Raw genomic sequence first — 24079 nt, 5'->3', positions numbered from 1 at the left:
TTTCATACCAATTGAACAGTTATGCCTACATGTCAGAATAATTACAGGTCTGCCTTTATCAGCTACACCAACTCAATTAGTTTTAGCGTAGGAAAATTTGAATGATTGACACAAATAAAATCACCTTATCTAGTCACATCTTTTGCCTTCATTTTAAATGCTGTTATCTCGTGATGAGTTTATAGTCCTGGTCATAAACAATGGCATTGCACAGCGAACAGGATGGAGTCCCGTGTGCTGTAACATGGGATTAGAGTGGGTTTATTAACAATGGAATGTAAAACATGAGAATGTTTTACAATTTAGCCTCTCTCGTGTCGTGGTTACAGTATCTTGGTGTGATCTTAAGGACACGGTGGGAGGATGAATTGGGTTTTGTTTATGTGCAACTTAGGCTTACTCCTGGCCTTGGCCCCTGCCTCTTCTGCTCAAATTTAATTTGGCTGTATAATTTCATGCCTACCTTTGATCACTCTTGGCTGCGTGTAAAATACTTAAACAGCTTTCTTGCAGCAGTGTCTGGAGTGAGTAATTCCTTTTTGTTGTTCTTTTTCAGATCCCTTGCAAGCCTAGTGCGGTTCTTAATTTTTTACCTCTCTAATAACAGAGGAGCACTAGAAATACAGAACAGCCCAACATCACACGCAGCTTTAGAAGAGGCAGCGGGTACCGACCTCGGCGGTACAGACGCTGCAGAGAAGGAATGACAGAGGGGTGGGTCTGCCTCAGATGGCAGCAGTGGTAGAGCAGGTCATAAAACCAAACTGTGCCGAAGCTTGAGGACCAGAAGCGTCCAAGGATGCTGAATTAGTGTCTTTGGGTAACCTCTTGTTCATAGCTTCCTTCACAGCAGGTGGCTGAAAGGTGGTGGTTATGGCATCCAGGACTAGCAAGGGCTCTGAGGGAGCTCTGGGGAACTACGGACCCGTTGGCCCGGTGTCCGTCTGGAGCACGTTAGTAGGCAGTGGTCTGAAGGGCAGAGTTAACGCTCACCTGGACAAACAGAATATGTTAGGGAAAAGCTAACGTGCGTATGGCACGGCGGCGTTGGGCTCCACCAGCCCGTCGGGATGTCTTTGGAAGAGCCGTCGCCCGTGTGGAGAGCGATCCGAGTTGGTGGTTTCCCTGAGTTTTCAGACATGAGGTCGGCGGTGCCAAACTGGGAAGTGTTTTTTCAAACCGTGCAGGTAATTTGTGGGAAGCTGTGCTGCTGAATGCTGGAAATCCTGTCTCAAGAGGTGACTGGTTGTATTGAGAGAAGATGAATTTGGTGCGTGATTTGGGGGATGACGCCTCTGGCTCCCAGTCCCTTCATCACGACGTGCAAGAGATGGTGCAGGGCTCCCGTCATCCCCTTCTCCGTGCTCTTTCCTGGCTGTCTGGTGTTTGCTGGAGACGGGTGGCTGAGCTAAATGAACCCAGTACCCCCATTCCTCCGGGAGGGACGGCAGTTGACAAAGGCACACGCATCGTTTCCCGAGCTCTCCTGCAGCATCACAAGCGTGAGCAAAGAGTGTTGGTGTCCTGGAGCAGGAGAACAGCGATTCCGAACACTTTCTAGTTTAATGTGGCTTCACAGCTGCACATTGTGATTCAAATATTATCGTAGTCAAATCTAAGGCAAACAAAAATGGAGAGAAGAGCTGTGCAAAAGAGGAGAACATACGCTCCCAGGAAGATTAGCCGTGTTTTGGAAGTCTTCATATTACCCTTCCTCTTTTCTTCTGTAGGAAGAATCTTCAGTTAAAAAAATTTCTTTTTTGCTAGTGACTTGAGATAAATTAAATGATGTTAAATGTTCAGGTATGTTTCTACAGCCTGACTTGTTCAACATGTACAATTAAAAAAATTCCCCTAAAACAAAAGCCCCTTGTTGCCCCTGTAGCAACCAGGCATTTTTCCCCAAGGTTTGTCTTGCAGTCAGCTTCATACAGAGAAGAGGAAAATGTGTTTGCTTCAGTAGTTCTTTAATTAGTTTCTGATTTCTCTCCTGGAAGTTTGTCTTGCAATCTGAGCATTGTGTTTCGGTGAGTCGGACTTTATATTTAGAAAATGGTGAAATTCGAAACAGTGAATTAACAGGGTTACCTGTAATTTGATTAAAGTGACCAAGCTCTTTGCTGCTTTCTTTAAAATAAATGTCCTTTACAGTGTATCCAGGTCTTTTCTTGGCAGTTTTTTCTCATTTTTAGTGCCAGTGCAATATTTGTGTCATGGCATTGTTGAAAGAACAACTCCAGGGTAGTAGGAAATTGAATGGGAATAACGCAATTCAGCACTCATGTTTTGTTGCATTCTCCTCCATCTGTTTTAAATTTAACATTTAATGAAATAAAACTGTTAGGAAAAGGGATGTGAGGGGGATGAGGAGCGTTTTCCCCTCCAGCTCTGCCCTGTCCCGTTTCTGCCATTTGGGAAGATTCTTTTGAGTATTTGAGCAGGTCTTATGTAGGCTTAAAATTTTGATGACGTGATTTCATCCTGTAGTCCCAGGTCTTCGTTCACTCTGGCTTTTTAGTGTAACCAAAGCCTGAACCTTGAAAAGGAAAACCGACTGCGTTAGAAATCTATGAAAAAAGTCAGTGGGTGAATTGCTTATTTTTGTAACGAGATGACTTAGAGAGCTGGAGCAAGTGATGGTGACTTCCTTTCTCTTTCATCCTCCTCCTCTTACACCCAAGTTTCTACCTTGAGTCACACGGGAGGAATTTCTACTAAAAGAGGCAATTTTAAAAGACTTCAGAAGATGCTGAAAAGAAGAATTTTAGATGAGAAGTGACGTGGAGAAGTCTACTACTGTGACACAGCTCGGAGGAGTCAAACACAATTTGACAAGTTTGAATGGAAAGATGAAAGGACCACGTCCTCCTCCTGCCATGTCTATATGTTAATCACATAACTTGCTTCTCCTCCAAGCTGTCTGCCCTACGGGGGTAATAACTTTTTGGCAGCCCACGTTGGAAATAAACTTATCGACAGGGAAAGAGAGAGGTTTGGTTTTTTTTTTCTTTCTGAGATCATTAATAGGAGCAACTTTCTTCCTAAAGCCTTGCCAGAGTATTCCAGGCAGCAGCTGCTCACCAGATTCACGCTGGGATGCTCCGACTAAACTAAAACATTTGGGCTGACCCAGAAGAAGGCTGGTTTGCTGTCTGTTGTCTCCAGCAGTCATAAATTTGATAACAAATTGCTGTTCCATTTGCTATAAATGACAGCAAATAATTGCATAGTAATAAGCAAAATGGAAATTGAGCTAAAATTCTTTCTGGAAGTGCAGACTGCGTGCAGGTTAGTCTTTGAGGCAAAATTATCTTCTTTCTGAATATGCAGATTTATTGCAAATGTCACAGTGCCAGCCATTATTCAACATTTCATATAGAAATCTGTATTATTTTATTCTGTATGTATTTAAAATACATATAAGCCTTTCAAAACCAAGTTATTTTCTCCCTTGAAAATTGATTAGGAGTGCCTGTTCATACAGAAGGCGACTCTGATCAATTATCTGTTTGTAATAATTTAAGTAAGATGAGTTATAATTTAATTAAAATACTTTTTCAGAAGACTCATTCCTTTCTGATGTCATGGACCACTTTTTCTGTAATAACGAGGTTATTCCTCATTTTTATAAAAAACATTCTCAGGAGCAGTAATAGGCAAAACCTTCACCTTACAGACATCTTAGAGTTTAAAGAATAATTTTTAAATTAAGGCAGTTTTGGATGGTTGCTTATTTTAAGTTAACTTTCCCATTGCTGTTCTTCCATTACCAGCTCGCTGGATGCTCTTCCTGCTTTTTTTGCTCAGTTCCTCTTTCCACCTTCATTTCCTTCAATTTTCTTGTTTCAGGACCTTATCTCTAAAACTAAACATATTTTCTGAAAGTTTTGGAACAAGTATGATGTTTCCAGACAACACATTGTTCTCACTCCGTGTATGTTCTGCCCTACCCACGATGCTGCGATAACCGGGCGATGAGAGAGGCTTCAGAACGTAATTAAAAAAGCTTTTTACTCTTTAAATAGCAGAAGGGATAAAACTGTTACTGATACACAGTGGTTTCTGTAAAATAATGCTGGATGATCTACAGAAGGTTGTTAACCTGTAATTTCACTATTTTATTATTTATTTTTAAGTTATACCTAAGAATCCTCGTTACCCATAGCGGGTGTATTAGTGCCACAGCAAAAACTCATCATGTGCTCTGTAATTATCTCTTGTTACGGCTCTTCCTTCAGCAAAATAGAGTCAGTTGGGATCAGAGGCAGCACCGAAAGCTCCATCTCTCATGTTTTGGGTGTAGTCCAGCTGTGTTGGATCTGACAGTTATTTGTTCCAGGAGCTCCATGGATCAATAGCACTGCAGCACTTAAAACATTGTAGTACGAGGGAAACTTCAGGAAAGTCTCCTCTCCGCAGCATTACGTCGCCGTTGGGCAGCGTCTAGCACGTGAATCAGCCTTTGGCACGGCAGCCCTCGTCGTTAACCAGCGATGGGGAGGGGATGGTGCGCAGAGCGCCCGCTTCTGCTCTTGTGAAATACCAGTTTGCCCAAGTTTGCTCATCGGACCGCTGCTCTCGCTCTTCCCGTCGCAACTTAACTCGAGCAGCGTTTTCACAGAATCACAGAATGGTTTGGGTGGGAAGGGACCTCAAAGATCATCCAGTGCCAACCCCCCTGCCATGGGCAGGGACACCTTCCACTACACCAGGTTGCTCAAAGCCCCATCCAACCTGGCCTTGAACTCTTCCAGGGATGGGGCAGCCACAGCTTCTCTGGGCAACCTGTGCCAGTGCCTCACCACCCTCAGAGGGAAGAATTTCTTCCTTAGATCCCATCGAAATCTCCCCTTTGTCAGTTTAAAGCCATTGCCCCGTGTTCTGTCACTACATGCCCTTGTAAAAAGTCCCTCTGAAGAGAGTCCCTCTCTCTTGTAAGAAGTCCCCTTTTTACAAAAGCTTGTGCGTTTTGGGGATTGCTTTCTCCCTGTACAGAATTTATATGATAATATGGTGCTTAGAAAATTTACAAATGCAATGTTTAAGCGCAAAATTCGGCTCCTCTGCAGCTGAAGCAGTCGCAAGCGATGAGCGTGCGGGAAACACGGAGCGGTTCACTCGTTGTCATCGTTCATGGCACTCTTTCACCTCTTCAGCCTGTGATAAAAGCGGTATTTGCACACAAAGATAGAAAATTTCATTAGTTCATCCTCCTCTGGCAGAGGAAGGCTCAAAGCACAGCTGAAATTCAGCTGTATTTGCGAGCGAAGGCGGGGAGAGGACAAAACTGGGGGGAGAAGCATGGTCAATCCATCATTCCTGCAGTGGGAAAGGAGTTGCTGTTTCCTCCAGCATCTTCCTTGGCCGTAGATGAGTTGGTTTCTTCTGTATCTTTGTGGGTGTGTACACAGACAAAGGTACAGGAGTACCTACGTTGTAGTCAAACCGTGGGATGAATTCAAATCTACTCAAAGAAGTGCCTGAAAAACTGCTCAATCAGGTCGTTAGATGTTAATGACCATTTTTTTTTTTTTTAGTGAAGCATTTCTTTCAGAGCTGAAACTGAATTTACTAGTGAAGCCTTTTGCTAATCCATGCTAATTTCCTTTTATCAATGCCTTTTAATCTAAAGAAAACCTTTTTTTAATTAAAATACTAACTCATCTATAAATTATGTGACAATGAAATGGTAACAGAGAAAAGGCAATAGAATTAGGAAGCTCAATAGGCTGAACTAGAGCACGGGGCTAATAGAGATGAAATGATTACTTGGAAACAATAAACACATCCTGGTTTTTCTTTGGTTTATTTTTATCTGGGAGTAGATTAGATTCTTGGTGGTGTTGACAAACAGCACCAGAGTTGATCCCGGTGCTCCGTGCAGATGTACAAAAGGAGAAACCATCAGCAGCTCCTGATATTGGAAGTGTTTTCTGTGTCGGAGGGGCCGTGCAGCAATCCCGTGCTGCTCATTCCAGCCTGTGGAATGGGAGCTTCAGGAATAACTAGTATGGGCATATGAGTTTGAGGAATATTGTAAATTAGGCTGACGGTTTCTGTTTCTTGGGTGGACATTCTGAAGAAATACTCTGACTTTCTGTTTTTAAAGAGGCTTTTAAAAAGCCAGTCTGCGGGCTGCTTGACATTGCAGCTTCTGATAAAATATTTTCCTTAGTGATGGTTTAACGGGGCTTTATTGCAGTCCTGGGCAGCGATTCCAGCGACATATGTGTTTATGTATGCTTTTGAATTCACACCTAACTGTCGTGTCAGGTGACAAGGTTATTCCTCTCTGTCATCAGAGGAAAGAGAACGGAGCATCTCCTGTCTGTGCTGGTGAAGAAGCGTTGGGTGTCAGCAGGTCTTTGGATTTTGGTGACTGTCTCTTCCATTCTATGACTCTTCTAGTGTAAAGAAGCCGCCTACGGGTTAATAATCAACAGGCAATCCTGAATCCCAGATAACAGAATTCTTCTTTTTTAGAAGAGCAGTTTCTCCCACACGTATTTTTCAAAAAAATACCTTATATACAGTTTTTAAACCAGCTTAGATGCCTCTGTTTTGGAGGCTGGGATTCAGTCATTGGTGACAGTATCGTACTTACAGCGTTCATGTGGATATTAAGGAGAATTAGCATGAAAACCAAGAAGAAAATCATTAATGTATTTGTCCCCACTGGAAGACAGACCACCTGCTGCAGAAAGCGTCATGAATGAGCCATCGAATTAAAATTTCTGAACGCCTGCCCTGGTAATTGGTTTGCATTACGTGGCTAATTCCTACCCTGGAATTACCATCGCTTTCCTTGTGCAGGAAAAGTTACTGTCAAAGTCAAATGCGAATTTTATTTGGACCAAAGGAAGGATTTTCAGTGTTGTCCTACAGGCTTGGATACTGATGGGAATTAACCTCACTGAGCTGCAGGAGCTAGCCCCAAAAATGTGCAGTATTTGTTTCAAATAACTTCTCTAGCTAATTAAATTTAAGTTCCTACATTAGTAGTAGTAAATCAGTTCTGGTATGAGTCAACGTTAGTGTTTGCCATCGAGCCCTTGGGAGCAGGACTGGCCCCTTGTGCCACGTATGGCACGGGCTGCTGCCATCCGCTCCTGGGCCGCCGGCACCGCACGGGCGGTGGGACCCGAGTGGCAGGGTTGTGACTTCAGACTGCTTGTCATCAGGACGTTCTTCTGAATAAATGTGTGTTTTGTAGTTCTAGAAAGACAGCGTCACTAACTACTGACCACTTGTTATATTTTTATAACAGCTTACACAGCAGTTTTTTAGCTTACAGAGTCATAGCAAATGGGTCAGTATAGAAGAAATACTGGTCTCTGCTCAAAAAAAGACAGTGTGTAGCAGGAAAGATGATTTCAATGCTGTTTAGTGCCTCGAGTTGATCTGTTTCAGACAGAAAGAGCTATAGAAATGAGAGGGCTGACGGACTGAGACAGGTACAGAATGCTTCAAATAACTTTTTCATGCTTTTGTTAGTTTTTATAGTATATACCAAATGCTTATCCTGTGACTTTGATCATAAGATTTGCCTGTGCTCACGGGAGGATGTTCAGGATCCAGGCAAAGTGTTGTGCATGAAAAGTCACTTTATAGAAAGATCAATGTTATCCTTTGACATTCGGCTAAAGAAACGGCAAAACAGATTTCTGAATTTATAGCATTTCCATTTGTTATTTATTCCAGTAGAAGACTAATGCCCACGTATGAATCTGTCAGGATAATCTTCATTTGGACAGGAGACAGGAGTGCTTAAGTCTTTTACTTGAAAATCCTCCTTTTATGTAATCAGGTTACATACGAGTTAGGAGGGCTTTTTGTCTTTTTCAGGTTAAGAATATCTGAAATAAAAGAAACTATTGCTCTCTGGCTTTTCCCCCAATGTGCAGCTACACTGAGAAGATTGTACTGACTTGAGCCTTATAAAGCAAAATGTTGTCCTTGAGTCCTGTTGACAAGGTGTATCTTGTCTGGTGGCAATATGTGTTTTTAAGACTCAAGTCATGCTTTTTAGGGAATAGAAATATAAATACCTTAAAATGACATATATGATTAAACTTGCAGAACAGTGAGAGTTCACCATGTTGTTAATACGAAGTTCTTCCTTGCCCTCAAAAGAAAAATTGATGGATTGGCTTGTTGAATCCACAAGCTGATGGCGTCTGCTGTCACAGGTCAGTTGTTTGGAGAAGGCAGGAATTAAACGGGTGAACATCAGCAGTTGGGGTCAGCTCCTCAGTGAGGAGTGAAGATCCAGAAGAGATGCAGAAATGCCACCCATACTGAACCGGGAGACTGCTGTAGTTGTTCCGTGTGGATGGGAACTGACCCGTTAGGTGCTGATCTACAGAAACATGAAGGTTCTGCATCTTCTGAAGACTTCTGGATCCTCCCAGAAGGCAGCATAGTCAGTACCATCAGCCCTCCTTTTGTTACATTTCGCCTTCCTCTTTCGGTTAGTAACTCAAATTAATGCAGAATCTTCTGGTGACAATCCCCTTGCAGTCATTAACATCTCTTGAACTATGAAAACCGTGTTTGTTCTGTATTTCAGAACAAAGTGAGCATTGCCAAGTGTCACATCGGATGATTTATGGTTCTAGGGTTAGCCAGAAATGATAAAGAAAGGAAAGATGAGTTATTTCTAATATACTTCATGAAAATGACTGTTACTGGGGCCACGGTAAAACATTTGAAATAAACACATTTGTTAAAACTGCAGTTACAAATGAAATATTAGTAGATTGGCCCGTGCAGAATTATTATTCTAAACAATTTTCATGCCATAGTAATAATCTCAATATTTACATGTTTTCATTACATCAGTGTCTGGCACCGGATCATTACTGCGAATAATTTTTTCACTGGTGTTGGCCAGTTTGCAAGCTGATAAGGTGCTCGGGTGTGCGTGGCGGAGGTCTGGGGGTGGGTTTTTTATACAATTGACCACTGGCTTGTGGCATTTGGCATCAGGTTGTGTGTCTGAGCTGGGCTGCACATCCCCACGCCGGATCCTGGAGTGCCCCATCCCTGGAATTGTTCAAGGCCAGGCTGGATGAGGCTTTGAGCAACCTGGTGTAGTGGAGGGTGTCCCTGCCCATGGCAGGGGGGTTGAAACTGGATGGTCTTTGAGGTCCCTTCCAACCCAAACCATCCTGTGATTCTATGATTCTATCCTGGAGCGTGAGCTTCGTGTGTCGGTGGGATGACGGCGGGTCCCTGGGGGGAGAAGGGGCCTTCAGGGTGCCCTTATCTCCCGTCCCTCTCTCTCACATTCCTCTTCCCGACATGGCTCATGTTACACCGGCTCCTATAGACTCCAGAGGGGAATGTGCTGTAGATATATCTAATATTCCTCCAGGATTTCCTTGTGCAAACTGGTAGCGTGGTACCTTTTTTTTCCTCATCAGATCAGGTCTCCTGGGGTGGATCATTAGGGAAAAGCGTCAGGCACCTATTTTGGTACAGATTCCTTGCCCACATTCAGCTTCACGAGGACTTCCTGTTGGAAAAGCATACCCTAACCTTTATCTCTGGTTTTCCCCACCCCCTTTTAAAAACGCCGGTGATCATTGCCGTACCGGCTCGGCCAGCGGGACCCAGCGCGGTGCGCGGAGCCTTTCTGCCTCCGAGCCATCGGACTCGCGGAGCGTTTCCCGGCCGCGCCGGCTGCCTCCAGCCCCCTGAACACCGAGAGATTCCTTGCTGCCGCAGAGGTCATCCTTTGGCCTGTTGAGCTTTTATTACAGGAGATGCAGGAGAACAGCCATGTCCCCCCATCTATAGTTTCAGATCCCAAATTCAATTTGCAGGGCAGAGAACGAGAAATGTGAATTAGGTAAATGGGGGCTATTTGGTTGAGCATGGGAGAGGCACGAAGCGTGCGGACCCGCGGTGCAGTCTGTAGAGCGGCTTTTCAAATTAATTAGCCTTTCACTCTAACGGGCATATGAGTTTGACTTTGAAATGTGATATAACCTCTGCATTTAACTCGTTTGCTAGTTCTGTTTCTCTGGTCTGGCAGGAATATCTGTATAAAAACTTACTAATAAAAGTGGTTTAGTTATTTTATTACAGACATGTTGCACAGAACTTTGTGTCTTTTAGGATTCAGACTCTTAAAACACGCAGAAAAATCCCATTTCTTTAGTACTAGTGGTCAATGCTGCTTTGTGACAGACAGTTTTACCTTTTCCCTCTTCTTTATTTAAATCTCTTGAATCTTTCCTGGATTTGCAAGGATAAAAGTGGAGCGTTTAGTTTTTGTCTTGGACAGCGTTAGGTTTAGTCTGATCTTTTGTCTCGAACACCAAATCTGTTTGGTCAGACATTTAGAATGTTTTGAAATTGAAATTTTATGTTCAAAGGAGACAATTGTAGAATATGGGTGTTCATTTTAGATATTTAAACATAAATATCTTAAACCCTGATGGGCTCTGTGTACCTCTCTGTGATCTTAGCTTTTCTACAGCTGCTGAATCCCGGCCCATTTGCTTCCTATAAAAAAAAAAATTATCTAATAAAGGAGGAAAAAAGGAAGTGTTTAAGAGTATCAAGAATGTGCCTCAATGCTCACACGCTTTAAAGTAAGACTGTATGGTTTGAGAGTTTTAACAAGAGCCATCTCCTTTGTAAAGAATGCAGATAATTTTTTTTTTTTCTGGCAAAAGAAAAAAAAAAAAGAAAGAAAGGGTAACCTGATATGAGTCTGACAGTGTCGTTTAGTTAAGTGCTTCCATCTGTTGCTTGCTATTTCCCTTACTCATGACCTCTCTTTCTCTCTCCCCCTCCTTCTCCGTAGCCCCTTTGAGGAAAGCAAAGTTTGTTGAGAGCCCTCGAATCCCGGAGTCGGAGCTTGGCTCCCCGACGCTTTCTTCCGCACCGAAACTGGACGTCGATGCGTTCTGCCCTGGTAAGCTGCATGCGGAGCTCCGTGTTGAAGAGGGGGAGCAGGCGATTCCAGCCCAGGAGTGTGTCTAAATGTGGTATGGCTCCTTTGTATGGAGCCTTGATTGGACCTTCCCCAGCCAAGTTTTATTGACTTGGAAACTTGCATAAGTTTCTCGTTGATGCACGTTTACGTGTGTTACTTGCAATTTTGTGTGCGTTCCAGGCTGGCCTCGTGGCTGCTTTCCCCTCAGAATAATTTAGAAGGTCTAGAGAGTTGCTTTTGAGAAGATGAAAATGATCTAATAAACATATTACTTTAATTTTTAATGCTGGTCTTCAGAGAGGCTGGAATGAAACCACATTTCAGAAACATCTTAAATCAATTAATGCCAAACTATGAGATCTTGCATACCTGCATCTAAGAATATCACTGCTTTTTTTTTAAATCTTCTGATTTATTTATCCTGTGCTAATTGCTCTTAAATGTATACATCTTGCTAGAGGCCTATGGTTGAAACATAAATAGACGTGGGTCGAGTCCCTCCCTGGCTTAACCCCGTCCGTGTCCGACGGTTCGGGCAGGCAGTTGCATAAAACCCCTCGAGCCCAGCCAGACCTCGTGCAGATGTGCGAGCGCCGTTCCATCTTTATAGAGCTCGGCATCGTTTCCCAGATTCTTCCTAACTTGGAAGTGGCAACCTGGGGAGGGCTGGAGGCTGCGGTGGAGGTGCTGCCCTCGGAGGAGGTTGGGACCGGTGCCGTCTTAAAGCAGCAGCAAGTGATTCAGTGGATTTTTTTTGCTGAATTCTGCAATTTCCTCCCCAGGCTTTCCCTAGTTCATGAACTAAAGGGACCCGTGTTCAGCGTAGGCTTTGGATGGGGTAAAAAGACATGGAGTGTTTTGAAATGACGTGTAGATATATGACATCTTCCTCTGAAATCTGTAACTACCGTAGAAAAGGCCATATTAATAAACAATTCTCTGAAATCAAGATATCATTTATTTCTGCAGATGGTGAGCTTATGGAGTGTTCACGATTGGAGGGATTCATTGAATGTTGTCCAAATTTGGAACGTGGGCTTGCTTTAATGTATTGTGTTTGAAAGAGGAGTTGTCTGAGGAAAAAAAGACAGTCCTTGTGCTTGGAAGTGTCTCCTTTGAGGCCATGGTTGCTGTGAAAAGTGCTCCTTTTTCAATCATCATGAATTACAATTAAAATTTTGCTGTTGCAGCCCTTTCTTCTTCTAACTAAATAGCTTCTACTGTCATGTTTATAATTGTTAATAATTATCAACTTATTATGATTGCATCCTCAGAGAATTATAATTGAATTGTAAATTTGGCTTAAAAAGCCTAAATTCCACATTCCCGTGTCTTGCGTTACGTCTTGCCTGTGTGTTCTCCCCCCTACCCCACTGTCACTTGCCAGGGTGTTTTGAAGGGCAGGACTCCAGCCAAGCCCAGGAGGGCTCTGATAGTGGAATCTGTGATATTTTTTTTTGTTTAGTTGGTTTTTTTTATGCCTTTCTCTTGCTGATAGTGTAGTGATCTCTCTGTTGCGTCCATGCACGCTTGGTCTAGCTGGGAAGCCTGCCTTTGCCCAGAGCCATGGACTGCAGCTTCTGAAGAGCCCAGCCAGGTTTCTGGTAGCTGTAGCCACAAGCAGCGTGAGGCAGGTGAAGAGGGAATGGAGGAATCCGTTGGGGAAGGGTTTCTGAAGCTGTGTGTAGAAGGAAGTTTGTGGCACGCATGGTTGGCCTCTTGCAGTGGTGCATCTCCTCCCTTCTTCCTCCCTCTCTGAGCTGCAGCGAGGCGCTGGCGAGCGGTCACCCCTTGGATGGCCATGGGTCCACCCCTTGGATCTTTACTCATCTTTGGTAGAAATGGATTATGGTTCACCTGCCTGGATTTATGGTTCCTGCTGTGAAAACAGTGGTAACACAAGGGCTAGAGGTGTTGCTGGGCTAGAAGGTGGATCTAAAGGACCTCAGGAGATGAGACCTTGAAAAAACGTGGGTGGCTGGGGAAGGATTCTTGTGTGATGAAGAAAAGAAAGAACAAAGATGTGGACAACTTGTAAGGACCAAAGGACTTTGAGTCTGGGTGTAGCATCCAGCTCCTGATGGGAAGGTGGAGGAAGAGGGGCCAAGTCCTACTCTGGACTGCAGCAAAGCCACAGGCACCGCCTGTAATCACTTTTCCAAGGAAATACAGCTCCTTTCTTCAACTTTAGGCTTATTTTAACCCTCTTCTAAAACGTGTGCATCCTGTGAAGGATGTTAATGCACAGTGTTAAATCCTGAGTGTCTCCAGGGATGATGATACGAGTTGAAAGAAGAAAAAAAAAAAAAAAAGGCTGAAGATGTGCTAGAGCCTAGCAGTTGAGTGGAGGTGGAGTGGTTTGTAAAGTGATCCCTGACAAGTAACGTAATTAATTATGCACTTAAAGGCAGTTTAAAACACTAAATAGCGATGAGGAGAGAACATTATCTACTCTGCATATAGAAATGATTATTTCAAGTCGAGATGCCTAGAGATGAAATTTTGCTCAATGCTAAAATGTTTGTTTTAAGGCTTCAGGCAAATTTCAGCACGTTCCAGGGAGGTGGTTTCCTGAGCAACCACCGTGCCACCGCTCGGCCTGGCGTGCTGCTGCGGGGAATTAGCGCCGTCGGCATCTCGCGGCGCCAATCGGCGGGCGAGGTGATGCGCTGCAGACGTTTTAACTTTGAGGAAGGAAAAAGAAGACTCAAGTGGCTGTTCTCTTTTGAAGGAAGTTCTAATAGGAAGGGCAAAGTAAAGCTTTAAACTCAATACAACATTTTTTGGGGAACTATGTTTTGGGTTTTTTTTTTGCCAAAGGTGGCCATTAAGTTCTGTACGATGAATTTAATCTAAACGAAAGCAGAAATTGGCCCATGTTTTGTAGTTGTTGCTTTTAAGACGATGACAAAAAAGCTCGTTTGTGACTTTGAGAAGCCCATTTCTGTTGAAATTATATCTCTGTAAAAGCTGTTGTGATTGCAGTGGTCGTTTAGAGGTCAGTCGAGCCCTTTTTGACTTGGAGTGTCTGTGGCGGAGAAGGAATTGTTCCTTGTTTCTTGGCTTAGTGGTGACTTTATAAGGAGGGTCTCAAAGGAGTTTGATCCATGCTCCCTCCCTGTCTCTGCTCCAGTCCTTCAGGCACTGTTTGGCAGAAGCGTTTTGCGTGTTCCTTCTGGTCAGACTTTCTGAGACAGTGGGACCGCTCGGGGATGCCACCTGCACAGCCACCATCGCTCTTTAAGGGGAATGATGTGGAAGAACAGGAGTTGACCTTCAAACCTCTGTTCAAATGTTCAGCCTTTTCTGAAATGGTCTCATGATTCACGATTTAATGTGTAATATTTTTTTACCCAAATCTATCACACCTCACTCCTCCTGCCTAGTGGCACTGCTGGTGTAGCGAATGGTGTCCTGGCTTCTTGGTTCTGCTTACTTGTGTATCATGAGGGCACCTTTCTTTGAGCTGCTTTTCGTTTTTAGATGGCAGCTAAAACATGTTTTGACTTACAAGTGCTCAGGAAACCTTTTGGAAACAGTCTGAGATGGATGGTGCTTTCAGGTAATTGCCTTTTGTCTTAGATCAATGTTTGCAGTTGCTTTTTACGTGATTTATTACCGTGTCGTTGCGTTTCAAAGGCTAAGTACGTTATGACATTATCTTTTAATTCGATTAAATTCTTCTTCAGAAATTTTGGGACACAAATCTTAAATGTCTGGTCAGGGGTTGTTGGCCTGTTCCACGTTAGGCTGGCAGGCATCTGTTTCCATCCCTAATTGAGTTAGGTGCCACAGCGGTGCCGCCGCCACCGACAGCGAAGGGTGATTTACCGTCGCGGCATCATTTATGTTCGTCTCATCGCTCCTTTTTCTCTTTCTTTGGTTAACGAATCGTTGGGGTTGACATCTGCTTGCTGCTGCTGCTGCTCCTTCTTTCTTTTCATCATGTAAAATGGGTATTTTTCATTTTACACAACGCTTCTCTTAAACAAAGACATTTCTCAGGTGTTAGAAAAAGCCTTTTAACAAGGACTGCATGCGACAGCGTTGTACTTTGATTTTTTTTTTCATGGTGAAAACGTAGGCAATGACCAAAGAAACCCACAAAACCCCAAACAAAATCAGCCAGCAGGATCCTTGTCCAACCTCTGTCAGATTGGACAGTGATGAATTGGGAGGAAGGCAATGGAATAATCAAACCATCCATGGCCTGACAAATGGTTTTACTGTTGAATCTTGTGGTTGTCCCAGCATTGTCAAGCCCACTGACCTGAAGGGAATGGGAAATCGTTGTGATCAGCCCTAATTGCAGAAGAGAGTCGTGGCAGTTCAGTATGTTGGTTGCTATGGAAGCGATTGACTTTTCTCCAGCTTCTCCTGGGAGGACAGTGCTGGTTCCTTCTGCCGGATTGAGAGACGGAGACAGCTTCAGAATAAATCCCCGGATTAACCATCCTAAACTTCACCCCCCAAAACAAAAGAAAACAACCTCTCCCAGTCTGAAATTCTGTTTAAGGCAGTTTTAGACGTTCAGATGCGTATCTCTGTCTGGGATTGGCCATAGACAACTTGCTGTTAGGTGTAGTTGGGTTTGCTGCAAACTGAAAGTTGCAGCCTGGACAATAGTGGCTGGGTTTACGATTTAGAGTTTATTGGAGCTTCTTGTCAGAGGGGAGATGCTCAAGAGAAGAACTGAAAAAGGATACAAATTCCATATACTATTGGCATATGGTTTAACTGTTAAATAATTTCAGATAATGGTGTTCTTGAAGCTTCCTGATGTGATCTATTAACAACCCACTTCCCTTTACAGCCTACGTTCTGGTTTCATCTATCTGGGGCAAAAATAAAAAGAGGAAAGGAGAGGGAAAAGGCTTTAAGTGATCCAAATTCTATTTATGTGAAGAACTGTCCAACTTTGAAGTGTTGCGGCTACTGCCAAAAATATAACCTAGATGGCCCCTGAAGTGTGTTTCACATCAGATATTTTAGCAGCACAGTTTCCTATAACTTGGCACCTTTGGCTGCCCATCCGGATGGATCCCAGGGAGTCTAACGAGTTGTTCTGCCTCGTCAAACAGGAGCTCTTGCTTTCAATTGGCCTATTGGGAAACAGTAATTTTTTTGTGTGCTAATACTTTGGCTTATTGAATATTTATAGCTTTCTGTCTTGTCAGTGAGTCAATATGTACATAAGCAAACCAACCTTGTTGAGTCTGAAACTGTTGGTAAGGGGCCTACAAGGATCAGTGTAAAGCCTCTTTTTCTTCAACATCTGAACAGGCATGACTGGGCACTTGATGTGAGAAGTTCTTGCATGAATTGATCATCTGAGACCTTCTCTGTACTGTGTACTTACCCTTTTCGTTGCTGATGGACAACATCAGGCAAGGTCTGACTTCGACTCGAATGAGTGACTCCTGGCAGAGGAGTTTCCTCTTCTACCATATTATTTTTAAAATCAAGGGCAGCCTGCACCGATGCTCCCAAATATTGCAACTCGGGTGGTATGGCTGCAGAAGGATGGTGGTCTTTGAAGCAAGGTGCTCAGGAGTTACATGGATTAGTCAGGAATTACTTGTGTTGGGAAGCTGGTGTGTAGGGTTTGTCTTGTTTACTGGTTATGAAGACCTAGGTTTTGCTCCAGGATTGTATTCCGATGATGACCATCCATGCCGATTAGCTGTCTTCAGGTGTGAAACATCTTGCGTTGGCTGCAAGAAAAATTTGGGATCAGGTAAATTCAGGGACTGTTCCAGTAGACAATGTACGTGGAACGATTGCAGATCTTGGACTGTCAGCCCAACGCAGACCTCCAACGCTGTCCCAGTAGTCCTTGCACGCTCAAATGCCCTCTTGTCACCTCATGTGGAAATAAATCCGTTGTGATTGGCCTAACGTGTCCATCTGTAAAACAAAATCACCTACTAGGAATGGGACGAAGACATGGCTAATAATGAAACACACGTCACTGTATCTGTCACCAGAATCACTGGACCTTCTAACATAACTTACTCCGAATTTCAGTCTAAAGCAACTTCAGTTCTGGCTTAGGTAACAGGACATTGATTTATCTCTGACTTAATGTATTTTGCAAAGGTACAAAATATCCTGTCTCAGACCAAGAAATCATTCATATTGAAAAGTTGGAGTGGATGTGGTGGGTTTTTTTAACCCTGTAGGTAACAGGTAACAAATCTGTCTCCGTGCTTGCCTTCTGCTTGATTTCTTTTGGACTGTTTATTGTGCTTGGTCATCAAAGGCGTCTGCTGCCTGTATTATCCTACCGAAATCTTCAGTGCCTCTCCAGCTTCAGGATCTCGATTTATTGCAGACAGAGTTGTGTCTTTTGAACTCCCAGCAGTGGAGTTTCTGGTGTTTCTCAAGTGTCTTCATGTGTCACAGGAGCACTGGTCTGCACTTGCCTTTTGTAGCTGTAAATTCTGGCCAAAACTAAAGCATTGTCCGTGCATTTTCCTTTTTTTCTGGGAGAGAAGACCCTTCGCTACTTCCAATTTGGGGAAGATACTGTCAAATTAGATTTGGGAAATCATTTCAATTTTTGTTTGTCCTGTGGTTAATTCTGTTTCCATCAGCATCCATCGGGCTGAATCAGCTGTCGGTGGGCACGTGCGTGGTGTGGGCAGCTCCGGGGGTGCCGGGGCGGTGGCAGCGCCGGCCGTCGGGGATGGAGCTGTCCCGGGGCTCCTGCCTGCGACGCTGCTGACGTCTCTACACAAACCCAACCTTCCAGCTTAGCTCCTGGAGCTGTTGATTGTGGAGCAGGTCTTTAGGCCGAGCTGAATGCCAGGTTAGCCTGTCGTAAGCAGAAATGCTGGGATGTGAAGTGAGGCAAAAAGAGAGGAAATAACCGTTGCTGGGGCTTTTCGTCATCGTGCCCGTTAGTCTTCCCTTTTTCCTTCTGACTCAGATATTTATTCCCAAGTACTTTACAGTCTAGAGGAAGTGGTCAATAATTCTGCTTCTTCTTTTTCCTACAGTGCTTCGAGATACTGTTGTTGTGTTTCGACTCTGTATGGAGACAAAACCCTCAATACTCATTTTACCAGCTCTAACGACAGGAGGAGGGCTGGATGCATTTGTAGAAAACCACTCAATTCTTTTAAAAGCCTGGTTCCCATGTCTTAATGTGTCCGTGAGGCCAAGGGATGGGGTCTTTTTTATTATTTATCCTACGCAAAAAGTACTTGAACTTCAGTGATGCTATGGAGAGCTTCTGCTAAGTGCAAATATGCGGTGCTGTGAAAGCCACACCGCTACTTCTGCTCTCTCACCAGTTGCCTTGACTTCCCAACCCTCCTCAGGACTGCAGAACAAGTGCTGCTTTATTCTTGTCCAGCGTGAGTGTCGTTCCCCGTGCTGTAATTTGGTTTGATCGTCGTATTCCCCCCGTCCTGTCTCTTCCTTTCTCTTAGGCAGCACAGCTGCGCCTGGACACTGAAGAAAGGAGGGCAATTTGCTCATAACCTCCTGCACCACGGTACATTGGCTACTTTATTAAGCAGAATTTTTGAGATTTTGTGTCATTAATTGACTCTCAATCACTTGAAAAAGAATTTCTTTGAAATCAAACATGAATAAGCTGCCGATTTGGTAGTACAGCCTTGCTGGGAAGCGTTGGATTATACCACCATGACTTCCAACTCCTCCGGCGGTCTGTAACTTATTGCAGGGTCCAGAATGATTGTATTTGGTCTGAGACTATAGCAGCCTTCCTCTCCACCTCCTCTACTTGCTATCTTCCCTTTTCTCTGAGTCCAGTCTGCGCTGGCTCTTCTGTATGTTCTCGTGGGGTGTCCCTGTTGCTCCAGGGAAGTGTTGTCCCACCGCACGCCTTGGCATCTGGAGCAGATCTCTCGGGCTGCTCTTGGCTCCTGGCTGCCAGCAGAGCCTGCCCGGACAAGTGTCCTGGGCACCGGGGCATTCCTGGGCTCTCGCTGTATTCCCGTCTCTTCTTGGCATGTTTCTCATGCCTGGCAAGAGGAGATGTGATGATGTGTGCTGTCACCTGGGCCTTTCCCCCCTTTGGTATCTTCAGTGTTGAATTTCCCCCCGAATTCTATGGGTGAGATTGCAGGTCACACGCTGTGTAACTAAACAGCGCGGTTCGTTTTATTTTTGAGTGGTGTGAGATTTTTCATTAATACGGTTTACGCTTTACAGAAGCAACAAGTTTTAAATGGATCTCATGCAAATGCTTTTCCCCCTCTCATCCTTGAAGGGATTCTAGTTAGCAACAGCCCGAGACATTGGCTCTGTTTGAAAATAGTACTGAAGAGCGTGGAAAATACTCTGTTATGTTTATGGTTGCTACTAGAATTGCCTAGAACAGTTTTAGAAGAATCCATGTGAGTACTGGAAGTGATGGAGTTACTGCATCTTAGCCCAGTACCGAATTATCCAAAAATATTTCAGTTTGAGGTTGCGCCACGTAACCACGTGCCCCGTCCTTTGCTTCTGATGGTGTGAACGTACCATGTCTCAGCTTTGCAGGATGTTTTTTGTATATATGAATTAATTTATGACGTAGAAAGTAAGAATTAACCAATAATGGTTTTATGCTTGGTATTCCAGTAAGTGGTAAGAGGAGCTTATTGCATCTGTGTAGTAGTTTTTATGTCCAAATGGTACTTTTGAAATCTTCTTCAGGTGTATAGTGCCAGTAGGGTTTTGAGATTGTTGTCAGTGTTGTAAATGCAAAGGTCAAAATTTAGTCTGATTTAGTAAAATTTATCCTGGGAATGTGTTCATCTGTCAGATAAAGACAAGGCCTTTATACTGTCGTGGTCTCTTCTTGCTCCGTTATAAACCCATGACCTCCCATTTAACGGTGGTTAAAGGCTACGGTAAGTGTCATCATTTGCCTTAATAAAGTTATGTCTCATTATAAGGTAGTTGTGTTTTGACCTGGCAAAGCTATCTTGGGAGAAGAAAGGAATTTGTAAAAATCCCCTTCTGCATATTTTTCTCCCCAAGAAGCTCAAATGCTAAAGTTGTGCCTCGATGCTGCCTTGGGGGTGCAATACAAAGATTCTCAGCAGCCTCTGCCACCATTGTAGCTGCTGAGGGTGGAAGTGAGTATGGTCTTTGCAGATGAAAACCTAAATTGATTTTATAAAATGATGGAAATGTTAAGTATAAATATATTTATTTATATATTTCTGAAAGTTTCCTGCAACTTTATTTTTGCCACTGTTGGTTGAGCAGGGCTGGCTCGCCCGTGAGCGAGCAGGGGTGCCCGCGGGGAGCTGCCTGCGGAGGTTCAGTTGGACACCTGCTTTGTGGGGGCTGCATGCTTCCCAAAATTACAGCTAGCATCATGCCAGAAAGTTCAAGAGGAGAGAAAAGTACAAGAGGAAAGAATTTTTCCAAACTTCTTTCAAAGCCGTGCTGCCGCCCGGTCGGCTGTGGTCGCACCGTGAGGGTATTTGTGCTCCATCACAACAGGAGAACTTGGTATCCGCGTTGCCCGATAGCGGGGATGAGCCACCACTGCTTCTCCTTCCTGTCCCGGTTCCTGACAGTCACGATGCTCAATGTGCATGTGGGAGATTTGTATCAGCTTTGTGATGTGAAGGATGGTAAGAGGAGGGAATGTGAGGGGTTTTCAAAATGTGCTGAAATTTAAAAAAAAAAAAAAAAAAAATAGTTTGGGTGGATGCTATGCAGCATGCCTAATACAGCAAAATAAATGTGCAGAATACTGTTCAAGTATTTTGCTCAGATGGAAACAAATAATATTTGAAGGGAGAATTTGTTCTGTTTTGGTTGTGAATCATATTAAAAAAAACCTCTTTGCATGAGTAAGAGTGGGAGATACCATCCTCAAACCTGTCTGGAATAAAAGGTCAGTTCAAAGAGCTGAAGAATAAATTCCAAACAACTTTATTGAAGAGTCGAGCCCTTTGATCAGTCAGTGTTTGATGCGAGGTTGTGTGTTTAGAGCTGGGAGAACAGACTCATGTTTGTGATCAGGTGATGCTTTAGAGATAAAACACCAAACCTGTAAAGGAAGAAATAATTACATCTCTGCTTTCCGTCAGTGGGGACACTTACTGCCTCGGTGACGTTGTCCTTGATATGTTAAAGAGCTCCAGAACCTTTTCAGGGATCTAAGTGTAATCTCACTTTTAGGAAACGTTCTGCATACCCAGCCTCATATTTATGATAATTGTGGCCTTTTTCTTTTCATAAATACATGTTCAGTGATCACTGCACTGAACGTCCTCTCGTTTCCCCCATTCCCTTTTCTTTGGTACTGAAATGGGAGCTGAAATCCAGGAAAATTCATCCCCAGATGTGCATGCGGAGGATTTTTTAAAAAGTCTAGAAGAGGAAATGCATTGAATTAGGTTTTGTGGTAGCATTGAAATGACATTTACTGCCTCAGTGTGGTTTCTGATTAAAAATAACTGTCTTTCTGACAATCTTCTCGAAGGGACATTAAAGGACATGGTCAGCAAAGGCACTGGGAAGGACTGGGTAGGAAGTGATATTTTTATGTGGTGCAGAGGGTAATTTCTTTTGTTTGAATTTCTTCTTAGAGGAAATGTGTGTGGAACTCATGCAAGAGACTGACTTAGTGGAATTAATGATGGGAATTTTTGCAGTTTCTTATAGAAATTGTTGGCCAGAGCAGCAGCAGCCACTAAAGGAACAGGGCACGGATCGAGTCAGAGCCACACTTTGAACATCGTTGTCGTTCGCTGTTGGATTTTTGGTTGACCAGAGGGCTTTGGTGTCAATATAAAAGGAGAATTTACTTTGCCACTTTTCTGTAGTGCGATTTAAGTTGGTGGGACCGTTTTCCATTGCTTCCAGAACTTCCAGCAGTACAAACCTAGACATTTAAAGCCATGTGTATGGGACGGCTTTCGTCCCTTATTGGTTAAATTTTTCAAAAATCTCCTCTTGATGTAAACAAGACTAATGGAAAAAATCTTCCATTAATTCCGAGATTAGGGGGATATGCAGAAATGGTCAAGGGCGTTTTCCAAATATAGCTCAAGTGTATCCAGAATAATTTAAAGCAGATGTACATAATGATGGGACAGATCGAGGTCACGTGGAGAGTGGGAAGTCGTTAGATAAAGCTCTACAGTTATGTAATTGAAGATCAAAATCATAAATGGTATCATTTATTTCTGGCATTCTGTAGGTGCTCACACTTTGCACAAAACTCATCTATTTTTTTCTTTGCTAATGAAAGAATTTTTTCTTTTTAAGACAAATTGGTTTCATATTCAGGCAGATCGTGTGATGGGAGCCACTAAGTGAACTGTTACCCAGTTCTTCTTGTTATAGACACTCGCCGAAATAGACGTCAGATGTAAGTTAAATTATATTTGGAGGCTGGTTTTGGAAGTAGAAGTATAACCATTAAACCAAAAATATTCTCTGGAGTAAAGAAGCATCGTTAGTGTCTCCCAGGGGCGCTACCCTACATCATTTATCTGCAAGATTAGACGGTGGTAGCTATCAAACAAGTCACAGCATTACGAAATAAATCATAAAGAAATTTCATTTGCTTGTAAGCAATTGCAGCTGAAATATGTGGTGGGTTTCATTACAGGAATGGAAAGGACAGAACAGAAACAGTATTTTAAAATTCTAATCTTTGAAAACATTGTACGTTTCGAATGCGTTCTTGAAAAGTGCAAATTTTATAACTGTGCTTATGAAATGATGTATTTGATGTTCAAGGAAATGCTGTGAGCATTGACGAGCACCTCTGAACTCCATCCAATGTGTTTGATGTTAGCAGAGGTGTTAGAGTTGGCCCCTTCAAAAATACTAAGGGTATGTGTAGGTAAGACGTGAGAGCCACCAGGATCCATGAAATTGCTCCTAAAGGGCCTAAATCAGGTAAATTCCAGGGCGAATTGCAGAGATCTTCTGGTGCGTTTAAATTGGGTTGAATTTTTTGAAGGGAGGAAGGATTAGAGGTGTTAAATTGCTTGACAAGCTCAGGTTATAATGTTGCTAATTTGCATTTTTGCAGTTGAGTTTAAAAAAATAAATAAGTTGTCATTGCCTTAGAAGGATGGCGGGAGCAGCTGGAAAGCGTGGAGGTGTGCGTGGCTCTGGAGCAGCTCTGGAAGCGGAATTATTTTTGAAACTGTATGTGTGTGCCTTGGGTATCTGCACTCCGTTTGAAGTTTCTAAATCATTAAGTGCTGGATTTAATTATTTATTATTTCATGATTAATAATTACTAGTTACTTAGGTGTAACGTTTGAAAATTGTTCTTCTGGTACCAGCTTGGCGACGAGCTCTTGGGCAGGTTTCTGGCAGGGAGATGCTTCTGCGTCCCCCACTCCTGTCCCCTTCGCCCCCGCGGAGCCCCGGTGACCTTATTGCTCAGCTGCCCATCAATCCCCGCTCTGCCCCACTCCCCACCCCTCCTCCCGTCGATCGATCGATCGATTGATCAATCGATCTCCTGACCCAGCACTTCAGTCTCTGCCTCAACAGGCTTTTCTGCCCCGCAGACCGCCCTGCCTTTGGCAACGCGAGCTCTCCGTCGCGGGGTGACCTCCCAGCTCTGCAGAGCCCTGATCTGATTAACCTCCCGCTTCTCTCCCTGCCCATCCCATCCTCTTGTAGCATCTGTTCCAGTATAATTCAATCCAGAAGCAAAAGAAATAAGTAGAAAACCGTAGTGTGCTCCTCAAGGGCTAGAGATGGAGAAATCACCCACTCTCGGTTTCTTCTTTGTTTTACTTTGTTTTAGAATCACAGATGGTTTGGGTTGGAAGGGATCTCCAAGATCATCCAAGATCTACCCTCCTGGCACAGGGAGGGACCCCGTCCACTACACCAGGTTGCTCAAAGCCTCATCCAACCTGGCCTTGAACACTGCCAGGGATGGGGCAGCCACAGCTTCTCTGGGCAACCTGGTCCAGTGCCTCAGCATCCTCAGAGGGAAAAATTTCTTCCTTAGATCCCATCAAAATCTCCCCTCTTTCAGTTTAAAGCCATTGTCTCGTGTCCTGTCACTACACCCCTTGTCCAAAGCCCCTCTCCAGCTTCTTGTAGCCTCTTTAGGTGCTGGAAGGTGCTAGAAACAGTCTGGTTTCAGAGTCATTAAGTCACATTTATGTTGAATTT

General features: G+C 43.6%; 1 protein-coding gene across 5 annotated transcripts in view; it reads left to right on the top strand.

Moving 5' to 3' along the window:
• Window positions 1-24079, top strand: part of TANC2 (tetratricopeptide repeat, ankyrin repeat and coiled-coil containing 2) — a 218346-nt gene that overhangs the window by 73716 nt on the left and 120551 nt on the right. For 3 of the 5 annotated variants that reach the window (XM_086626755.1, XM_086626754.1, XM_086626756.1), the window contains one exon: window positions 10817-10927. The exons of the other annotated variants lie outside the window; for them this stretch is intronic. In XM_086626755.1, the coding sequence (XP_086482881.1) occupies window positions 10817-10927 (111 nt within the window). The remainder of the gene's footprint in view (window positions 1-10816; window positions 10928-24079) is intronic. 5 annotated transcript variants of the gene reach the window in all.

The sequence above is a fragment of the Tauraco erythrolophus genome, chromosome 25, assembly GCF_009769465.1.
Source record: "Tauraco erythrolophus isolate bTauEry1 chromosome 25, bTauEry1.pri, whole genome shotgun sequence".
Classification (NCBI taxonomy): Eukaryota; Metazoa; Chordata; class Aves; order Musophagiformes; family Musophagidae; genus Tauraco; species Tauraco erythrolophus.
The sequence above is the reverse complement of the archived record's forward strand: the minus strand, read 5'-3'. Positions and strand labels throughout refer to the sequence as shown.